Genomic DNA, 20,627 nt, shown 5'->3' with positions numbered 1-20,627 from the left:
TTTGTACCTTCTATTTTTCTTGTCTTAAATAATATTTTATTTTGGTTTTTAATTCAAATTTTATGGTTTATGTTGCTTATTGGCATTTTAAAAGTAATTAGTGTTCATTAAGTCACTGCATCAGCAGGACTCGTGTGTATTCTTTTAATTACGTTTTTTAAATAAAAAAGAATAAATCAACGTGATGAATATAATGTTGTTTTACTTATAAGGATTTGTATTTCTTACTTTTTTTTTTCAGTATTCTCTATTTAAAGGTGAAATTCAAAGAAGATAAAAATCAATATGTATATGTTTTTTGTTATTCTCTATCTTTTTTTGGTCACACTATTAAAAAGAAAAAAAAAACAGAAAAAGAGGTTGCAAATCTTAATGGAAAAAGTATTTTCTATATCACATTGATTTATTTATTTTTCCTTTAAATAAAATAATTTTTAAACAAATATGTTTAGTCCTACTCAACACTAACACGGTATTTAATTAATTAACAAGGGTAGTCATTTTAAAGATTTCAATAAACAATAAAATCTTAAATAAAGATAAAAGTTTTGAGAGAGATAAAATGAAAAAAAAAATAATATATATTGAACACGATGCTTACCAACAAGGTTTATTAAAGTTTTTCATTTTGAAACAGTGATAAATATTTAATATAAGTTAATTTTGATATAATTTGAGATTTATATTGTTTTGATTATGTTAAACATAGGTAAAAATTACCATAATTTGACTTGTTTTTGTGAGTTTTAATGATTACATAAAATAAAAAGAAAATGGAGAAAATCCAAACAATTCCGAACAAACTTAATTTTAGTATGATTGAGAAGCAATCTTGAGATTTGAGTCATATGAATAAATTCACAGTTGAGAAAAACTTCAAGCATTGGACCTAAGGCTAAGCTATGAATACTCTTTTTCTAAGAAGTTATCTTAAGGGCTAACATAAAAAACATGTTATAAAGTCTTGACCTTAACGTAAGTGATCAATTCAAACAGTCATTGAAGAATCATACTAAAATCTGGTGATCTTAGGCTTTAGGTGTCAGGAATGGACTTAAAATTATTTTAAAGAGAACTCTAAAGATATGATTAATTGCGTCTTTATAAATAATAACTGAATCTTTACAAGATAGGGATAAAGTGCTAAAATTTAACTTCTACATGCCTTTTTAATTTAAAATTGTTTCATAACATGTTAATTTGTAGAACTGACCTTACCTTCTTAAATCAAATATGTTTCCACATCTTTTGGTGCATCGTTTTACTATTTTATTCAAAGTCAAGCTAGTTTATGATGTTTTGTTTTATGCCAAACCCCCGTGTATATGACACTTCTTGTACAACAAATTACCTAGTATACTTGCTAGAAAAATTGATTGCTTTAGAGCATCAAATAAATAGTTTGTCCATGTTAATCCTATAAATACAAGTAGTAACAAATATCATCGTTATGATCAATCTGTTGCAAATTCAAGTGTGAGTCCAAGTCCCACATTGGATAGAAATAATAAAGTAGAGTATTCTATTAAGGTGAAAGATCTATTAACTCATTGCCTTAAGGTTTTGGATAAAGAATGATGTCAATCATTTATATGGTTGAGCTCATATCTCATTGGTATTGTGTCTCTTCAGTAAACCCCTTCCTCGATACACTCAACACAATCGTTGGAGCTTCATCACAATTTTGTCCTTAAAAAACGTCTTAGAAAGTGAAAGGAGTACTTAAACTATCTTAGATATTGACTCTTAAGTGACGTGGAACTATTGACAGTGGTAAGAACATAAGTTTCCTAGCTAAAGTCTAAGAGGAATTATTGATCATTGTTTTTAAACTATGTGAAACTATTAAATGTAGTAAAAACAAAGACAAAAACTAATATGAACATATTTATTAGATTTATCATCTACAAAAGTAAAATAAAAAATGTTTTCGTTTTCCTCACTGACAAACATATAAGTTATAGAACAATACACGGTAGGAACTAAAGAAAAATAAAAAGTGATTGAAAATTGAAATAAAAAATTTTAATTAAAATATTGGATAGTTTTTTTTTCTAATTATTTACTTTTTAAATATATTTTTAGTTTATAAATTTGGACAAAAAAATAAGATTTATCTTTATTTTAAATTTTGATAGAGTTTGATTATCAATGTTTGAAAATAGATAAATATAGCCATTTCTATGTAGAACTATTTTTACATCTTAAACTACAGTTCAAATTAAGTTTAAACTATTTACATCATTTAAAATAACTTGAAACACCCTCTAAATAAGAAAATTAATATTATTGAATTGAAAATAATATATATTCATTTTTAAAATTTAAAAACCAAAATGTAATAGAATTAATGTTGTTGGATTAAAAATAATATATATTATTTTTAAAATTTAAAAACAAAAATGTATTAAAATTTAGAAAAGAAAATAATTTCATGACCAAATTTAAGAAATCAAAATAAATTTAAGCCCAAAGAAAGAGTGGATATAGGAAGCATGAGTTAGCCATTCATTAAATGAAATAGCTAGTAGAAGCTTAACTTACCCATACTTTTGTTCTTTTGTGCGTGTTAAATTTCTCATTATCTATTCCCAATATCTTTTGTTTTAGTAAAAAAAAGAAAAGAAAAGTAGTAAAGATTAAACTGGTTTGAATTAACATTATGTTTATTTTAAAGAAAAGAAAAGTAGGCGCACAACAAAAGGTGATAAAGATTGAGTATTGTGTTTGATGACATGTGAAGAAGCTCAACGATAAATTTACCAAATAAATAAATAAAATAATAAATTCACACTGTTGATGATAAGGAAAAGAAAATTGATATTTGTCCTTCATGATATGTAAAGAAAGTCAACTACAAACTTTAAAAAATAATCTATTTATAAAATGACCAAATTATCTTTATTATTATAAATTAATTTTAATTAAACATAAACTTATCATTATTATTTTATCAATTTTTATATTATTCCTATTTTTAATTTTATTATTAATAATATTTTTTTTATTTTTTATTTTTTATTACTGTTATTAATAATATTTTTATAATTAGTTTATGATATTAGTATTATTATCAATATTTCTATTATTATTTTATAATTAGTTTATGATATTAGTATTATTGTCAATATTTCTATTATTATTTTATAATTTTATTATTATTATTACTACCACTACTTTTTTAAATTTTATTATTGCAATTATTTATAATTTTATTATTATTTTAATAACTTTATTTTTATTATTTTATTATTTTACATAAAATCGTTAAGTTAATTTTTTTTGTTCTTCTTATTGGTTTGAAATATTCAATTAAGTTATCGTATTATTTTAATTTTGTTTGGTTTTTATATGCCATGTATTAATTTATTAGTATTACGTGCTAACGTTGATGTCACACAAAATAAATTAATAAATAAGCTTAATTATAATTTATATATATCTATGTTAAAACGATTTTTTAAAATTTATACATCAAATCATTTCAGTTAAATATTCAAATTAATTTTATTTTTTATATTTAATTTCAATAAAAAAACACCTATTTTAAAAACATAAATATAAAATGACACATAATTTTTATTTAATATATTTTATATCTTTATAGCTTATTTAAAAATTACAACATACATTTGCATAGTAGATTGAAGGATAATATGCGTTATCTTACAACTTTCATGTTTACTTTCTTCTTCTTTCTTTTCACTAACAACAGGATGCAAAAAACAACTTTCTTAATAAATCTGCTTTTGCATTCAATCGAAGATACAAGACGTAATATATATTTTTTTTTCACGTTTTGGTTCCTACACCGAATGCCCGACACGTACAATGTTATTGAAAAACAACCTCTGTGTAGGCCTTTACAGTGATGTTTGCAATGCATATGATTGAACATGAGATGTCTGGTTTTGTATGTAAAGAATAAGAATATTTGGCTTCAGGTATCATCACTAATATTAGGGACGTGAAAAAGAATTGGTATGGTGAGGAAACTGGTATTAATTAATATGGTTAACTTGGAAGCAATACAAGGAGAAAGGAATTAACTGCTTTCATAAATTTTCCAATAAAAGTTATCATTCAGTTTTTTCCCTTAACACAGCTGTGGGTACATATACAATGGATGCTTCATTACAATGGGCTTCATCTGAACCCTTTGCATCCAACCTTTGAATTCTTGTTAATTTTTGCTTCATACTAATTAGTTTTTGCTTCAATTTGCACAATCTTTCGAATTCCAACTCTGCCGTCTGAGAATCTCCTGCAAATGTAAAATTTACCAACCTCTTCTTTTTTTTCTTCAATAGTTTCTTCAAGCTCACATCATCACTCATCTCCATTGAGTCCTGAAGGGGAAAAAGCAGTGAAAACTTGTTATAGAATTACCAGTGCATCCTTTCTTCAAGTAATCGTAAGAAAAAAAAAATGCTCTATTTGAAACTCTGATTTGCCTGGTTTATGGATGTGTTACCACTTCTCAAACATACAATGCTTTAAAACATGAAACTATTAGAAAAGCACCTTGTTGCCATTTTCTCCAGGAGGTGGAGGAATTTCTGGTTGTCTTTTCTTGCTAGAAAACTTAATTTTCTTTCTTCCACTGACATTTTTAACATCCTTCTGGGAATGACTTGTAGTAATTTTCAAGGTCTTTGGTTTCAAAAGATCAGTTTTCTCCTGATTTTGTAATATGGAGTTCTTTGTGGAAGTGATTCCCTTATGTTGATTTGCTGCTCCTTCTGCTTGATGCTGAACAAAATCCAATCACATTAGAGTTCATTGCAAATTCCAAAGGACTACAAAATTTGACTGTCTGACACAAAAGGAAGTCCTAAATCTACAAAAAAAAATGCTAAGACTACTCTCTTGGTCTTCTCATTAAGACAAGAATTTTCATCATATGATTTCCTAGAATTCTCTCTGTTTTCAGTCATTGAGTAATCCTATTATATGATTTTAATTATACTAATCTAAAATTACAAAGCTTGACATTTGTTCAAAATCAATTTCATAAGCAAAAGAAATGAAATGTAAACACTACCGTAAAGATTGTGAGAGTTATAAAAAGAGCTACTAGTGCAAGAATTGTTTATAACAAAAGGAAGACAAAATAGACTTGCATTGATTGAACAATGAGATATTAAAGTGTGTCTTACCTTTCTACTTTTAAGCGCCAAGTAACGTGCATTTTTGAACCATTTGCTGACCTGCATTTTCTAGCACAAGTTAGTAGCAGAAAGTTTGAACAAATAAAGTGTTTATAGGCATGCAAACAGAGTGGAACTAATTGGAATAACCACAGGGGATCAAGAAATTGTGCATCAAGAGAAAAAACTTCAAAAGCAAATTCGAATGGAAGATAGATATAAAGTAAGTCGGCACCTTCTCAGTGTCAAGTCCTAGCTCTTTTGAAAGATCCTCTCTAATAGATCTTGGAGGAAGTTCATTCACAGCAAAAACTTGGCGAAGCTTCTGGCTCATTTCATAATAAGATGAAAGGGGAAAAAATTAAAGCACATATAACCCTTTTATAAATAAATTGACCAAGTGTTTCTGCTAGTACCTCAACTGAATCACGTGGAATCCTAAAACAATGCCTTCTGATATTTGTGCCTGAAGAAATTATTTTTGTCATGTTGTTGTGCTCATTATTGGGGTGCATATTCTCACTTTCATGCAACGTCATAAGAGAATCAACAGCATCACACTCCTTTTCTCTTCGCTTTCTTTTGCCAGGACCCCAGTCTTCATCTTCACTCAATTGTTCATATGCAGGAGCTTCCTTCCCAAACATTTCCTGAGAAAAAAGAACTCAGATGAAACTTCTAAACCATTATAGGACAGCAAACAAATCAGGGACAACTTCATATACTTACATCATAAAGCTTCTTGTAGTCAACAGCTTTTCGCTGCCTACGCCCACAGGCTTTGTCCTCAGACTCATCAGAATCTATGCTGGTATTGGCAAAAAGATATTCATGACTGACACCATGTACTGGAGAATGTTCATCATCAGAATAACACAGACTGGTAGAACTGCTTAAATCATCAGACGCACTATCATTAGTTCCTTCCATGTTGATATTGTGGCTGTCTTCTTTCCTCTCTGGGTCATAATCATCATCTTCAGAATCATCTGACGGCCATTCTTCTACAGGATTCAGTAATGTAGTCTCACCATCAGGGATAGCAGCCTCTTCTTTGAATACATCCTTTAATTATGCCAGAAAGGAATTATTAGGTGAACCAGTAGGAATATATGGATTTGGATTCCTTAAAGTGACGAGTACTTTTTAAGAGGAAAGTCTAACAAACAGCAATGAAAGAAAAAATTTAAGGGAGTACATTTTCGTCTGGTATGTACATAAAATTCTAAATTGATTATATATGTAGAGAGAGATGAAAACAGAAAAATAAATGGTGTTAAGAGATTATAAGATTAAAAACCTGCCAAGCACTGTGCAAGGAGAAGTGAGTTCCAAGATGAGCATTCATAGCTTCCAGTATTTCCATCTTGCATTCACAAAAATTACAAAACCAGTCCTGCCCTCCAGGAGGAACTGTAATATATAATTAAACAAATGATTTATTTCATGAAATCAAAACAGAGGAAGTTGCAACCAAAAGAACAACTTGTTATCATATAATGGAACTTACCATTTTCAGTGTCTAAAGAAGGGTCCACACATTTTTGGTGAAACGCACGCTTGCATGTACCATAGCATCGTATAACATCATTATGTGGAGGTTCTTCACGCATTTTGCACTTAGCACAGAATATCTAGATTGAGAAAAATAGAAGACTGAATATAAAGTTTTTAAAATGTGCCTTGTCATTCCATACATGATACACGATACAACTTGACTTCAGAAAAGGCATGAGAGATGGCTCAACGTTAGCAAAATAAGAGAAGGTATGAAGCTGGTTCACAAGTATTAAATGGAAAGAATAGAGAATCATTTAATGCAATGAAGTGTTGATACTTGCTCACATGTTCCTGACAACCAGATCCACCTGGAGCAATTGCCGAATCTTCAATGCAACTCAATGAACCAAGGGAATCCAATTGGCGAATGGCATCACGAATACCAAGTCTACATTTTAAAATTTGCTTCCTTGCTCGTTGTAGCTCCTTTTCTGGCCTAATCTTTTCTCGACTGTTAAAGGAGTTTCCATCAGTTCAAGAAATGGAATAATGATAAGCCACACTGCTATTTGTCAAGGGCTAGCGTTGATGAAAATAGCTAATAATTGTTTTCAGATTAAGATCGCACTGCATTGCCATAAGCTGTTGACCAAGACGAATGTTTGGAGACACCAATCCATTCTGGTTTATAATCAACGGTACAGCATAATCATACTAAATTTTTCATGCAAAACATAAATTCAGCTTAAGTGGGTACGTGAAAACTCCAGCTATCACCAAATTCAATGGAAGTGTAACTCAATAAACCAGTCATTTATCTATTTACATTTCCCTTGAATAATTTAATCTCCTAAATATTTCAAGTGACATAGAGCATGCACCTCTAAGAATAACAGTAACAAAAATCAATTAAAAGGAACACCTCCTAACTAAATCAATTAAAAGGTAAAATATGCTTGTTATTCACCCAACCTTTTGCAACAAAAAGAAAGCTATAGGAAAACTTATACCATACCTCTGACCTTTCCAACCTTCTCCAGAGTAAGCATCGATAAGGTTCTGCTCTAGCTTCATTTTGATTAAAAGATACCGTGCTCTCCTCTGCAGGCGTGAAGGATCATCAAGATCCAAGTTATTCCTTTGTCTTTTCTTTGTTCTCTTTCTCTTCATTTTTTGAAGCTTTACCTCCCCATCAGCATCTTTCCCCTCTTTTCTAGAGCTAAGAGAAGCTTTTTTGCCTGGTAACTTTGAGGATGGCTTCTGTGAAGATTTTCTGTTCTTCAAAGGCAATTTCTGTCCAGTAGTCAATTTCTTATCTGAAGAATCCTTACGAGGTCCTTTGATCTTGAGGGAAGAGATAACTCTCTTCTTTGATACGTCAGTGCCAACATTTTTTGTGTGAGATTTTGATTCCACTTTCACTTTATCCTTCTTCCCTTTTGTACGTGCCTTCAAATGACCAGATTTTTTAGATCCTTTGTCGTTTGACTTCTTCACACTGTCCCGCATATTGATATGTTAAATCCTGAAATTTCAGCACAAAACATGAATCTTGCGAAAACAAAGACAACGATTTCACAGAAATTGGTCTTGTTAATGCATACTAAGTTGCTCGCTATCCATTGATCAAGTTAAAAAATGAGCATTACAATTGATCAAATTCTTGAATCAAAGCAGGATGGAACAAGGCCAAACATTATATGAAACGGGCAAAAACAGTGGAGCATTAGATGAGTATGAGTATTACTCGTCGAGAGAACATTGAATCATGAATTACTTGACTAGTTCAGCAAAATAAAGAAAGTCAATATACGATGTTTGAGACATGATTGTTAGAATCACAAATAAGTCATCGTTAGTTATTCAAATCGAGAGAAAAAAAGCACTTGTGATAAGCAGAAGAACACACGAAATACCCCAAGTACTCAAAACGGCCAATACACCACGAGCCTCAAGACCTTGACTTTGAATCCAAATGTCTAACCCCACAAGAGTTTGAAGCAAAAGAAACAAAACCAACCTGTGAAGGAAGAGGAATATAGTGAAAGATCAGAACTTTGTAAGGCCCTGAAAGGGTGTGAACATGGTGACAGTGCAGGAGTTGCAGGGATTGAATGGGTGGAGTTTAATTGAGAGATTGGTTTGAATTTGAAATTGGGTCTCAGATTCCCAATGTTGATTGATGAAACCAGTCGCCGTCAATAGCTACCCCAAGCGCCACAACGGTTAGCTTCTTGTTATGTTGCCATTCCCATTCATTATATGAATCTCTCTGTCTCTCTTTCTTTCTCTTTTCTCTCTTTGCGTGTGGTTTTATTTCACAAGTAATTGTGGCAGAATCTGAAACGAGGAACAAAATAATATTGATATAGTCTTCAGAAAAAAAAAATCAGATTCTGTGGTGAATCATAGGCATTGTTGCCTTTTGTGTGTAGCCAATGTGTCTCAACTCGTCAATGAACAAAGGAAGCAAAAGTGCTTGGTTATATGCAATGAGAGCATGAATCTTTTTGTGATCTCCTGATAGATTTAGTTTAGCAGAAAGAAATTACTGATTTAATTTACTGTCAGACTATGTTTGCATCAATCAAATTGGTACATAATAATGTTACCGAAATTAAAATGGAAGTAGGCAACAGCAATTTCGATTTTATTTATGTTTTTTGAATAATGTTTTTATTTCATTTATCTCTCTCGTTTTTTACAACATGTTGTTGCTGTCAATTAATTTGAAGTCGATGTCATTCATGATAAAGAGAATACCATTCTAGATGTTTGTTGTGAAATCATTTTTGTCAAACAAATTTTAGTTAATTAGGTATATTTAACGTTATTTGTGACAAACTTTTTTTTATTTAATATTATTTTTGTATAGGCCAATTAATCATTGGATGTTTACTAAAATATCTCTTAAAAGCTACTTTAACATAACCAAAAGTGTTTGATTTTTTTCTTTTCTGAAATATACTAAATACAACAAACGTTTCATTCTTAAAACATTACTATCTGTATCTTACAAATCTTGATTTAGTATAAACCATTCTTTATAATTTTATTTTAATATATTATGAATAAAAGGCTTAATTCCTTCCCGAATATTTATCTAATATTATTTTCACTTAGCCAATAGTTTTAATATTTGTTATGAATATAATGGTATTAAACATTAAGAACAAAAATCTTATTCAAAACTGATATTTGTGAAAAAATGGCAAAGTTGAATAAGAAAAAAGTCCTACAACCTAATTTTCTTAAAATTTTGAGATAAAAATAGTATCATAATCATACTATAAATTTATTCATCATTTATTAATATGAAATCTATTCAGAGATTTTTCTCGTGACTAAGGAGTGACATAAAATACTAAAATCCATAAAATATTAAGTAAAAGTTGATTAAACAGTTTTAATATTTACATTTATACTATAAATAAATAATAACATTTACATTAAATATAGTTTATTATATTGTAATACTTTTGATCTATAAAAACATACAAGTATAGATATATTATTCTCCAATTTTTTTCCATTAACAATTAGTCCCTCGCAAAGTCTCCATTTCAATTTCAGCCGACTCATTAATTCATAATAAGCTCATGTATATCATAAATTATTATAAAGTTCAAAATGAATATCTACCATTATAATTAAATCAATGCAATGTTGATTTCTATAGTTAATACTGTTTAATAAACCTACAATTAATCCAATGATTAAAAACAATGCTAATGTAGAAAAAAACTAACATGGTTATATCCCAACTTCTATCTATTAACAAAACCTATAGTTAAAATATAACTACCCGAATTTAAATATCGGTATTAGATGTATCCTACTACAACATGTGATAACAAGATTGATTATATTGTTTCTCGTATGATAAAAAAGAATATAAATTAGGAGAGGTCAAATTCTTTATAGTTTTAGCATATTAGTTTTTGACTTTTAATTGAAAAACTAATACCAACTACACCAATGCACTTGCAGACGAATTATAGGATGAAATTCGAATATTTTGTTCACTATCCAAATAATCCAACATTCCTAGTATGGTGGTAAAAGAAAAAAAAACATTTGTTTTAATCAACATCAGCGTGACACTTGGCAAAATTTGCTTAAAAAGTCATTCTGTTGTGCAAGAATAAGGACCACGATTTTACATCATAATCTAAATTATATTTTTCATCTCTTTATTTTTTTAAAATTCATAATTTAAACTATTTACTTCATTAAAATAAATATATTTAATTTATTAAAACTTGTGGATTTAGTTTAACTATTCTATCCAAGACATTAGTTAGTATATATTAATGTTAACTTTCACATAAAACATTTTAATTGCCATTGTATTGAAAAGACTATTAGAATTGTGTATCTATTTGACTTGTATATAATCCTACCAACTATTTATATTTTACAATAATTCAACAAAATTAGTTGAGAACCACCGCTAAACTTTACTAGTGAATTTATATTAGAGTTTTTAGAGATCATATTGCTATAACAGAAATTAAGGAAAGAGAAATAAAATGAATTTTTTTAATTCTGATGGACTTACTTACATTTTAAGTATTTTATAAATTTATATATTTTAAATTGGGTTTCGGAGTTTTCGTTAAAAAAAATTATTTAAACAAGTTATGAAGATGAGTAATTGATTATAATATCACTAAGGAGGATTTGAAAAAAAAAAACAACAACAATGATACACGAATAAAGGAGATTTAACTTACATAAAATATTAATTCTAAAACTTTTAAAGTCACAGGTTATTTTTCTTTTTTACTGCTTTAAACTTATATATTTTTAAAAAAAATTAAAAATAAATTAAAAATTATAGAAAAGTAATGATTTTGTAATCTCATTAATAACAAAATTAAATGAAAAAATATATTTGTATCGTTATATAGAATTATTTTGAACAATACTTAAAATTATGTATAAGTTATTTTTAAATAATTAAGTATTGGAAAAAAAAATAGAAGATGAAACGGATGAGATGACGTGATATGTATGTACATGACATGCTTCTTGAATTATCCAATCTAATCCTCCCACCTTCCTTTTTTTTTCAAATGAAAATCCAATCACTAAGGATATCAAAGCACAATATTATTATTTTTTAAAACTTTATTTTATTCATATCCCTTTGAGTTTTTTTTAAGAAAATATATATATATATATATATATATATATATATATATATATGTATATATATATATATATATGTATATATATATATATATATATGTATATATATATATATATATATGTATATATATATATATATATATGTATATATATATATATATATATGTATATATATATATATATATATGTATATATATATATATATATATGTATATATATATATATATATGTATATATATATATATATATGTATATATATATATATATATATATATATATATATATATATATATATATATATATATATGTGTGTGTGTGTCAAAACGGGTAACTCGGGTCTATCCGATTCAGCCCACCAACGGGTTGACTTACTGATTCATTTAATTATAAGTTTTTTTTAAATAAAAAATTATATTTTTTAATTCAAATCTAAATAAATTTTACTCTAAAATATGTTAAACTCTAAAGATAATTCAAAAATAAAAAAAATATCATACAATGCAAACGTAATCTAAAACTAGTACAAAAGACGAATAAATAAGTTTTTAATATTGATAATTTTTCTATCACTTATCCATTTATAATATTAAAGTATTGAATAGATAAATCTATAATGTTCTTCTCTCTTAAAACATTTTTTTATCTTTATCTATAATATAATAAAAAGATACTATCTATTGAAATAAAATAATAAATAATTAAATTAAATTAACTTGATAAACCAACGAGTTCAATCGGAATGGATTGATGTTTATTGGTTAAACTTTTGTGGAAGAGTAAAATATTTTGATGAAGTAAAAGTACTGGTAATGAAACAAGTGAAGTTTTTCTCCTTGAAGATCTCATTGATAAATGCTTTGTTAAAAGAAAAAGATTCTAATGTTAGTTTAATGTGTACAATTGCATGTGTTGTTGACGGCTTTAGCTTTCTGCGTCACGTGTTATGCCCTTTCACACAAATTAAAATAAACTAAGATCACTTCAGAATTTTTCTTTGCCAATTGCTTTCTGCACTCCATCAAATTTCTTATCAAGTTTTCGTCGAAAGAGGGGTGATTGATTTCTGATCTTTTTTTTTACACAATTATTCATTATGTTTTCAGAAAATAAATTCCAAAAGTGATAGGTCCTAGGAAGAAAATGATAAAGTGCAGAAAGTAATTACCTTTTTCTTTATATAATAAATGTGGGAATTGTGTATTCTATTTTATATAAAAGGATATTCCGAAAAATTTATTTCAATGTTACATGCATTCTGGAAAGTATATTCCAAAATGAATAACCCAGAAGTCTTTTCTACAAGGATAAAATAGACATTTTAAAAACGTGAAGAGGTGCAGAAAGAAATTGATGGGATGTGGAAAGCAATTGCCAATCCATCCCAAAAGTTTTATTTCGATAAAAACGTTCCTTACAAGGTGAAGTTTTGTCTATATGATCTTTTTGTCTAAAAATAATGATTATGTCAAAATCATCTATCGAATAAATATTTTTAAAATAAAATCGTTCAAATTTACTCTTAATTTCAAAGAGAAGGTTAATATATTTTTAGCTTTTGATGTATTTATCTATACTAAGAATGGAATAGAAAGTCAAAATTTTACACCATTTTTATTTTATTTTTATAATATTAAAAATTATAATTATTGGTCCAAGTTAGTTAACAGAATCCATGCAACACCTAGTATATCAAGAGCTGAAACTACGAAAATACCCTTTGGTCGTTGCTTCCTTCTTTTTGTCGTTGGAAGTTGGAACACATGACAGAGTTTGAAAGAAGAAGAAGGAGGAGGAGGAAAACGTGGTTCCTCTTCTTCCTTCAGTATTTCTGTCAAATTCAATTCGTTGGTGAATGGGAACGTTCCGTACCTTAAGAAAGGCCTACGGTGCTCTCAAAGACTCTACCAAGGTTGGCCTAGCCAAGGTCCATAGCGAATACAAGGTTCATATTTTCATATCTCTTTCTAACTTTTCATCGATCTATTTATACATTTTTCTGCAGATTTGATTTCTCAGATTTTCTCTATTTTGATCATGTTCTTTTTTATTTATATAAGGATTTGGATGTTGCTATTGTGAAGGCTACCAGTCATGTAGAATATCCTCCAAAGGAACGTCATGTCAGAAGTGAGTTCTCAGATTTTGTTGAATACTTATATATAAATGAAAATTATGCCTTTTTTTTTCTATTTTCATTGTGAGATTAGTGCCGTCAGGGTTTGAATCATTAATTTTCGATGCATTATGCATGGTTTATTCCATAGATCTTGTTTCTTGCATCGAAAGAAATTATAAATGATATCGGATCAATAATGCCAGAGTGGGATATTTATTAGTTCTGTCTTTGCTCTTCTTTGCAGAGATTTTCTCTGCAACTTCGGCACACCAACCACGGGCAGATGTGGCTTACTGCATACACACACTTGCTAGGAGGCTTGCAAAGACACGGAATTGGATAGTGAGTCCTCTGTGTAACTGTCTGAATGCATTAAAATTGTGTTTGGATAAAATTTGAAAACGTGGTTTTGATAATTTCAATTTACATTTCCGAATTTCATGACACAACATGAAGAAGGAAGGGTTCGAATGGTGCTTTAGAAATAAAAGTACTTAACAAACATCAGAACATATAATAAACAATCAGTGCTCATTTTGTTTTTCTTGTCCGTATATGGTAAAATGTTATTTTTTTTAACAGGATTCATAAAGATGTTATGCTTGATTTCTGCATGAAAATAACAAACATTAGCATATGTAAGAAAAAAGGGAAATGGGAACTGTATAATTGTCATGAATCAACCATTCTAAAAGCTTAAGTTGTTCAGTGAAAACAAGTGAGAGGGAATTAATGTAATTTGCGTACAATTATACTCCATGACGATAATTTTTCCAAACTTTCTTGACATTGTTTTTAACTGAATAACGACATGTCACATGATAGGTTGCTGTAAAGACATTGATAGTCATTCATAGAATATTAAGAGAGGGTGATCCTACTTTCAAAGAAGACCTCATAAACTATGCGCGTAGGGGACGTTTTCTTCAAATATCCAATTTCAAAGATGACTCAAGTCCTCAAGGTATAGATTAGTGAGACCCTCTTGTTATCTGAATTTTCTTTCATTTCATGCTTATTAACTGTATTTCTCAACGCAGCTTGGGATTGTTCTGCATGGGTTCGAACCTATGCACTATTTTTAGAAGAAAGGCTTGAATGTTTTAGAATCCTTAAATATGACATCGAGGCTGAGCGTTTATCAAAACCATCACCCGTTATAACTAAGGTGGTGCTTTGCCTTTCAATTTTATTCACACATTAATTGTTCCATGCGGCTTTCATTACTGCGTTTAGAAAATTATAACTTTTAGCTTTGACAGGGACATAGCAGAACACGGTCGTTGTCTAAAGAAGGGCTATTGGAGCAGCTGCCTGCACTGCAGCAACTTCTATACCGCCTAGTTGGTTGTCAGGTAAGAATTTGTGGAGAAAACTGTGATTTGGTATCTTCATGCTTTGTATCTGTTATGCTATATCTCTTGCCACTGAAATGACTGCATTTTATTTCCCTTAGATAATAACATTTAGTTTTCTTTAATTTCCTGCAGCCTGAAGGTTTGGCTATCAGCAGTTACCTAATACAATATGCACTGGCCTTGGTATGCTTGTTTAATTTGTACTTTTCACACAATAACACTTTTAAGTATTATCTGATATGTTTTGTATCAATTGTATAACTGAATAGAATTAGTCGAACATATTTTATTCAGTTGGAGTACTAATATGACAGTTTAAAGATCATGAATTAAGACCTTGATTATAAGAATAAACAAATATCTTTTCTATCTTATAAATATATATTTTTGATAAACAACTAAATAAAATATTATTTAAAGCTTGGGTCTTATAAGATGGTTGCATTGAAGTAAAAGTTGCAAAAAGATAGTAATGTGATACGGTGAAACCAAAAAAAAAAATTATTAAAATCTCAAAATGATCCTTACAATAGATATGACTTCAGGTGCTAGAGAGCTCAATTGCTGCAATACTCATGGATTGATTTCCTATAATACAAAATTGTTTATGCTTGATTCATCCGTATCTCCTGTTTCACTTTCATTAAAAAGAATTACTTATTTAAAATAAGCTCTCATTTCAGACAGAAGCGAGAAATTTCTATTCGTAAACAATCAAGGTTAACATTATTATGACAAATAATGGATTGTCAAAATCTACTGTTAATTTTTCTTTTGTTAACAGTTGGCGTGTTTCACTCTCTTTTTTTCCCCAAGTTAAATAATTAATTTCAGAGGAATCCAATCCTAACACAGAAAAGGAAACACTAACTTTCTTCCCTTCCAGAAATCCATTCACTGAGAGGGATAATGGTCTAACTTTACTTTTCCGCTTCTGAAAATATCTCAGGTATTGAAAGAGAGCTTCAAAATATATTGTGCCCTGAATGATGGAATCATAAATCTTGTGGATGTGGTAACGTCTATTTCAGTTTAACATGTTATTTCAGTTTAACTCTTAAATGTGGAACTGTACTAAGTAATGAAAATTTCAGTTCTTTGATATGCCAAAGTATGATGCAATCAAGGCGTTACACGTTTATAAAAGGGCTAGCCAACAGGTGTACAATAGTGCTTTGCTTTCCTTCAGATCCATTCTTTGTTGTTGAATTTGAATTCTTTCTTGTCCTCAATGAGGCCTCCTAATGGGTCATACGAGTTGAATTGATGATCATTCTATAATGTGCAGGCTGATAATCTTGCCGAGTTCTATGAATACTGCAAGAGATTGGACCTTGCTAGGAATTTTCAATTTCCAATCTTGAGACAGGTTCTTGCTCATTAATAACAATATTTAATTTGATATCGTATACAGTTTCTCACTGAGATATTTCCCCCAATAAACAGCCACCTGCTTCTTTTCTTGCCACGATGGAAGAATACGTTAAAGAAGCACCCTTGAATGCATCTAATAGACTGGTAAGAAAGAGTGATATGCAAATTTATTCGAGAAAGCCTGCGCCTTATATGCGGTTTGTTTATGTTCCACGAACCAATATGCTTGACTTTCTAAACTAATAAAGGACTTATTACATGCAATATGGCAAATGAAGTTCAAGCCACTTCGTCAGAGAGTGGAAGAGCCTAATGACTTTTAGAACGAGCCAAAGATTTCCCAGACCAGTCTGATGTGTAGAACTTTTATTTTATTGTGCGTATAATAAAGTTAAGGGCCAATACCTCTAAAACAACTTAGCAGTTGATATAATAGCTGTAAGTAGGGATGGCAAAAAAATCCGCGCCCGCGGATATCCGCGGATAAAATCCGCGACGGATAGTTGGTACCCGCGGATATTTACTATCCGCGGGTTGCGGGTAGCGGGTTTTTTAATACCCGCTTATAAACGGGTCGGGTGCGGGTATTATACTATCCGTATCCACGGATATCCGTTACCCGCAAAAAATAAAAATAAAAATTTAATTTATATTTTATTAAGTTAAATTTAATTAAAATTAACATTAATTTATATTTTATAAAGTTAAATATAATTAAAATTAAATTTTAATTTATATTTAATATAATATATATTATATTTTATATATTTTTTGTAATTTTATTTAAATTTTATTATAATATTTTATAAAAATATATTTTTTTAAATATTTATGGGATATCCACGGGTATCCACGGATATCCGCGGGTTTTAAAATATCCGCGGATATTTTTTAAGCGGATATCCGTGCGGGTAGCGGGTCGGGTAGCGGGTGGATTTTTTTTTGTCGGGTCGGGTTGCGGGTAGGCACTATCCGTGCCCGACCCGATCCGTTGCCATCCCTAGCTGTAAGACTCGCTTATATATTTTGCATTGGGTTCTGGAGTCAATTTTGGCACCCCGATTGATATGGAGAATTGGAGATTGACTACGATAACTTCATTTCATTATTAGATATAACTCAACAACTTTGCATCTATGTTCTGGTTCTAGTTATGGCATATTTGGACTGAAGTTTCTGCCTTTATTGTTAATGGTATCCGGGGGAAATCACCGTAATGGGAAAAAGGGTTATTTTTCTTAAAAGTGGTTCAATGTCAATTGTTATTAAACATCTGTGTACGCCCACAACATATTTGTTTGTCATGGTTCGTTAATAAATGTCATGCAACATCAGGAGTATCACGAAAATGGTCAATCACCTAAAAAGGAAGCAGAACCTAAAGAATCTGAAGAGACTCAAGCAACCGAAAAACCCGATGAAGAAAACAAAGAGGAGGAACAGGTGCATGAGGACGAACCAGAGCCTAAGGAGGAGGAAGTGGAACTTCCTCCTTTGATATCAACTGATTCTACTGATGATTTGCTGGTGTGTTTTTGGTTATGTGGATCGTATGAATGTTTGAGAGATTGTTTTGACGGAAAATATATAATATATTTGTCACCTTTGCAGGGTCTAAACGAAATAAATCCAAAAGCCCGGGAACTAGAAGAAAGCAATGCTTTGGCGCTAGCAATTGTACCAGCCGGAGGTAAGAGTAATTGATAATTAACGAAGTTAACTCTATCGTGCATGCATAAGAATGGAGGTTGGAATTTGCTTCACTAAACAAAGAATCAGAATTTATATATATATATACACACACACACATACACACATGCAATGCTTGTTAGATTTTGAAAATAGAAACGAGAATGTATGACTAGTCCGTAGGGAAATCCAAAACTAATGAGGAAAAAACTTGTCGAACCAGAGACTTTTCTTTTGGTTTACTCCACAAACTAATTGGAGAAATGGGAGATAATCTCATCTAAACCCATAGGGAATAACTGTGCCATTGCCATTCCTTGCTCACGTAGTCATTCAGGTACATCATTACCAGGACTTAATCTAAACAAACTTGTATTAATAAAAAAAACCACAATCGGGTCCATCTTTGATCGATTCAATTCTAAGACTCTGCGATTTTATGTAGGAAATAACTCAAGCAGTCTTGATTTGGCTTACACAAATGGAACTTCTGGTTGGGAACTTGCACTGGTTACAACACCAAGTAACCATACAAGCCAAGCGCCAGATCGAAAAATGGTCAGTTTTTACCTGTTTGTCATACTTAGTAGATCATGTAAATACGAGACATGCCAATCAATATATGAACATGTTACATGCACACGATATAACCAATGCGGCCCAAAACGATTATTGTGACATTCATCTCACATATTTGGCTATAGGTACAATTTCACACACGCTAAATGACGCTATGGTTTGTCCTTTGAATCTAAAAGCTAACAATACTATTGTTCTTTTCTCCCTCGTTTGTTGAGTCAGGCTGGTGGGTTTGACAAGCTATTACTAGACAGTTTGTATGAAGATGAAAAGGCTAGGAGACAACTTCAACTCCGAAATGCAGGCTATGGATATGGGGAAATGGATACACATAATCCATTCAATCATCATAATCAGCAAGATCCATTTGCGGTGTCCAACAACATAGCACCTCCAACCAATGTGCAAATGGCATTCATGGCTCAGCGACAGCAACAACAACTGATGTTCCAGCAACATCAACAACATAATATGATGATGGGCCATTACCAGTATCCACAGACTCAATACCATCAACAAATGCCAGTCATGGGTTCTTCTAATCCATTTGAGGACCCCTTACCCGTGCCCACCCATGCTTATAATTCCATGAATCATCAAGGGAACTACAATTTAATATAGAGTTCAGCTTCTCTTCTACTTAATCCTCTTTTTTCTCTCCTCAATCCTTTGACCAAAAAGGATTTATTCTTTGTTAAGTAGAATAACACTAACTTTCTTGATCAAAATTTCATTCATCAATGGTCCATTTTCCGTAGGCCATTCTAGGGGTACACCCTTTCAAGTTGAAACAAATGGTGCATTTTAAAATTAAAGTTGCCCAGAGCGGTAGTCCAAAGTTTGGAGCTGGGTAATCTAGGCAGAAAACACGCCTCATTGATTATTATTCAACTGAGAAATCAAGACAGTAAACACATGTAATTGACTACTATTATTCCAAGTTTAATGATTCATTTATCTTTCTTATCAGAACAATCTGGAAAACTGAAGTCAACGTGACTGTATTGTACTTGCAGTTCAGAGCCCATTCAGAGAACTTTATAACCAGGGTCATAGATGCTCTAGGAAGAATTAATCTCACAAAAAGGATATAACCCGCAATATAACTCAAAATCGTGTATAACTAGCAATGTATATTTACCCATGTATGCCCGTAGTCAGGTTTATTGTGTTCACTGTGCCCCTTGAAAATGTCAACTAACTGAAGAAATATAAATGACATTACATGAATTGTGAATTTGACCAGAACCAGAACTGGTTTTCACTTTGTAAGTCATGTACCGCAAACCAAACTAGACAAATGACAAGTGATCAGGTTAATATGAGTAGATTAAAAACTAAAATCGAACTGATGAATTAGAAAATTAATCTTATTCTATCTCTTTCCTCTCAGCAAGCGTGATCTATGTCTTATTCAGCATTAATAATTTAGGATCCTGCACGGATGTATGTCTTTGAATATTTCAAGCTGAGTTTTCAGTTTAGATTTCACACTACACTCTTTCCACAATATCAAATGACTCTCGAGTCAAATAGAAGAACGGTTGACCGATATGTATCAATTAATTTAAAATGTCTTCTGAATGTAATTCGCAAATCTGAAGACTCATCGCGGTAAGTTCATACCTAAATTAAAACTGTATGTATCTCTTTTCAATTACAATAATGTTCTTTGCACATCAAACTTTATGACAGAGAGAGAAGAGA

The 20,627-nt window shown here is 30.4% G+C and overlaps 2 protein-coding genes across 2 annotated transcripts; one reads left to right on the top strand and one right to left on the bottom strand.

Moving 5' to 3' along the window:
- Nucleotides 1-4,031: 4,031 nt before the first annotated feature.
- LOC124839566 (pathogenesis-related homeodomain protein) lies at nt 4,032-9,114 on the bottom strand. The gene is made up of 11 exons (XM_047315434.2): nt 8,671-9,114; nt 7,666-8,175; nt 6,996-7,161; nt 6,661-6,784; nt 6,451-6,563; nt 5,880-6,215; nt 5,567-5,800; nt 5,386-5,475; nt 5,160-5,210; nt 4,525-4,752; nt 4,032-4,349 (listed from the first exon to the last, which is right to left on the bottom strand). The coding sequence occupies exons 2-11, from the start codon at nt 8,157-8,159 to the stop codon at nt 4,080-4,082; spliced, it is 2,106 nt and encodes a 701-aa protein (XP_047171390.1). The 5' UTR covers nt 8,160-8,175; nt 8,671-9,114; the 3' UTR covers nt 4,032-4,079.
- Nucleotides 9,115-13,589: 4,475 nt separating this feature from the next.
- Nucleotides 13,590-20,119, top strand: LOC124839571 (putative clathrin assembly protein At5g57200). Its single transcript, XM_047315445.2, has 15 exons — nt 13,590-13,746; nt 13,862-13,931; nt 14,165-14,262; nt 14,746-14,884; nt 14,961-15,088; nt 15,183-15,275; nt 15,411-15,461; nt 16,228-16,293; nt 16,373-16,438; nt 16,567-16,647; nt 16,725-16,796; nt 17,988-18,179; nt 18,264-18,342; nt 18,787-18,899; nt 19,143-20,119. The coding sequence occupies exons 1-15, from the start codon at nt 13,657-13,659 to the stop codon at nt 19,539-19,541; spliced, it is 1,737 nt and encodes a 578-aa protein (XP_047171401.2). The 5' UTR covers nt 13,590-13,656; the 3' UTR covers nt 19,542-20,119.
- Nucleotides 20,120-20,627: the final 508 nt, after the last annotated feature.

The sequence above is a fragment of the Vigna umbellata genome, chromosome 1, assembly GCF_029865625.1.
Source record: "Vigna umbellata cultivar VRB3 chromosome 1, Vumbellata_1.0, whole genome shotgun sequence".
Classification (NCBI taxonomy): domain Eukaryota; kingdom Viridiplantae; phylum Streptophyta; class Magnoliopsida; order Fabales; family Fabaceae; genus Vigna; species Vigna umbellata.
This window is presented reverse-complemented; position numbering and strand designations above follow the sequence as displayed.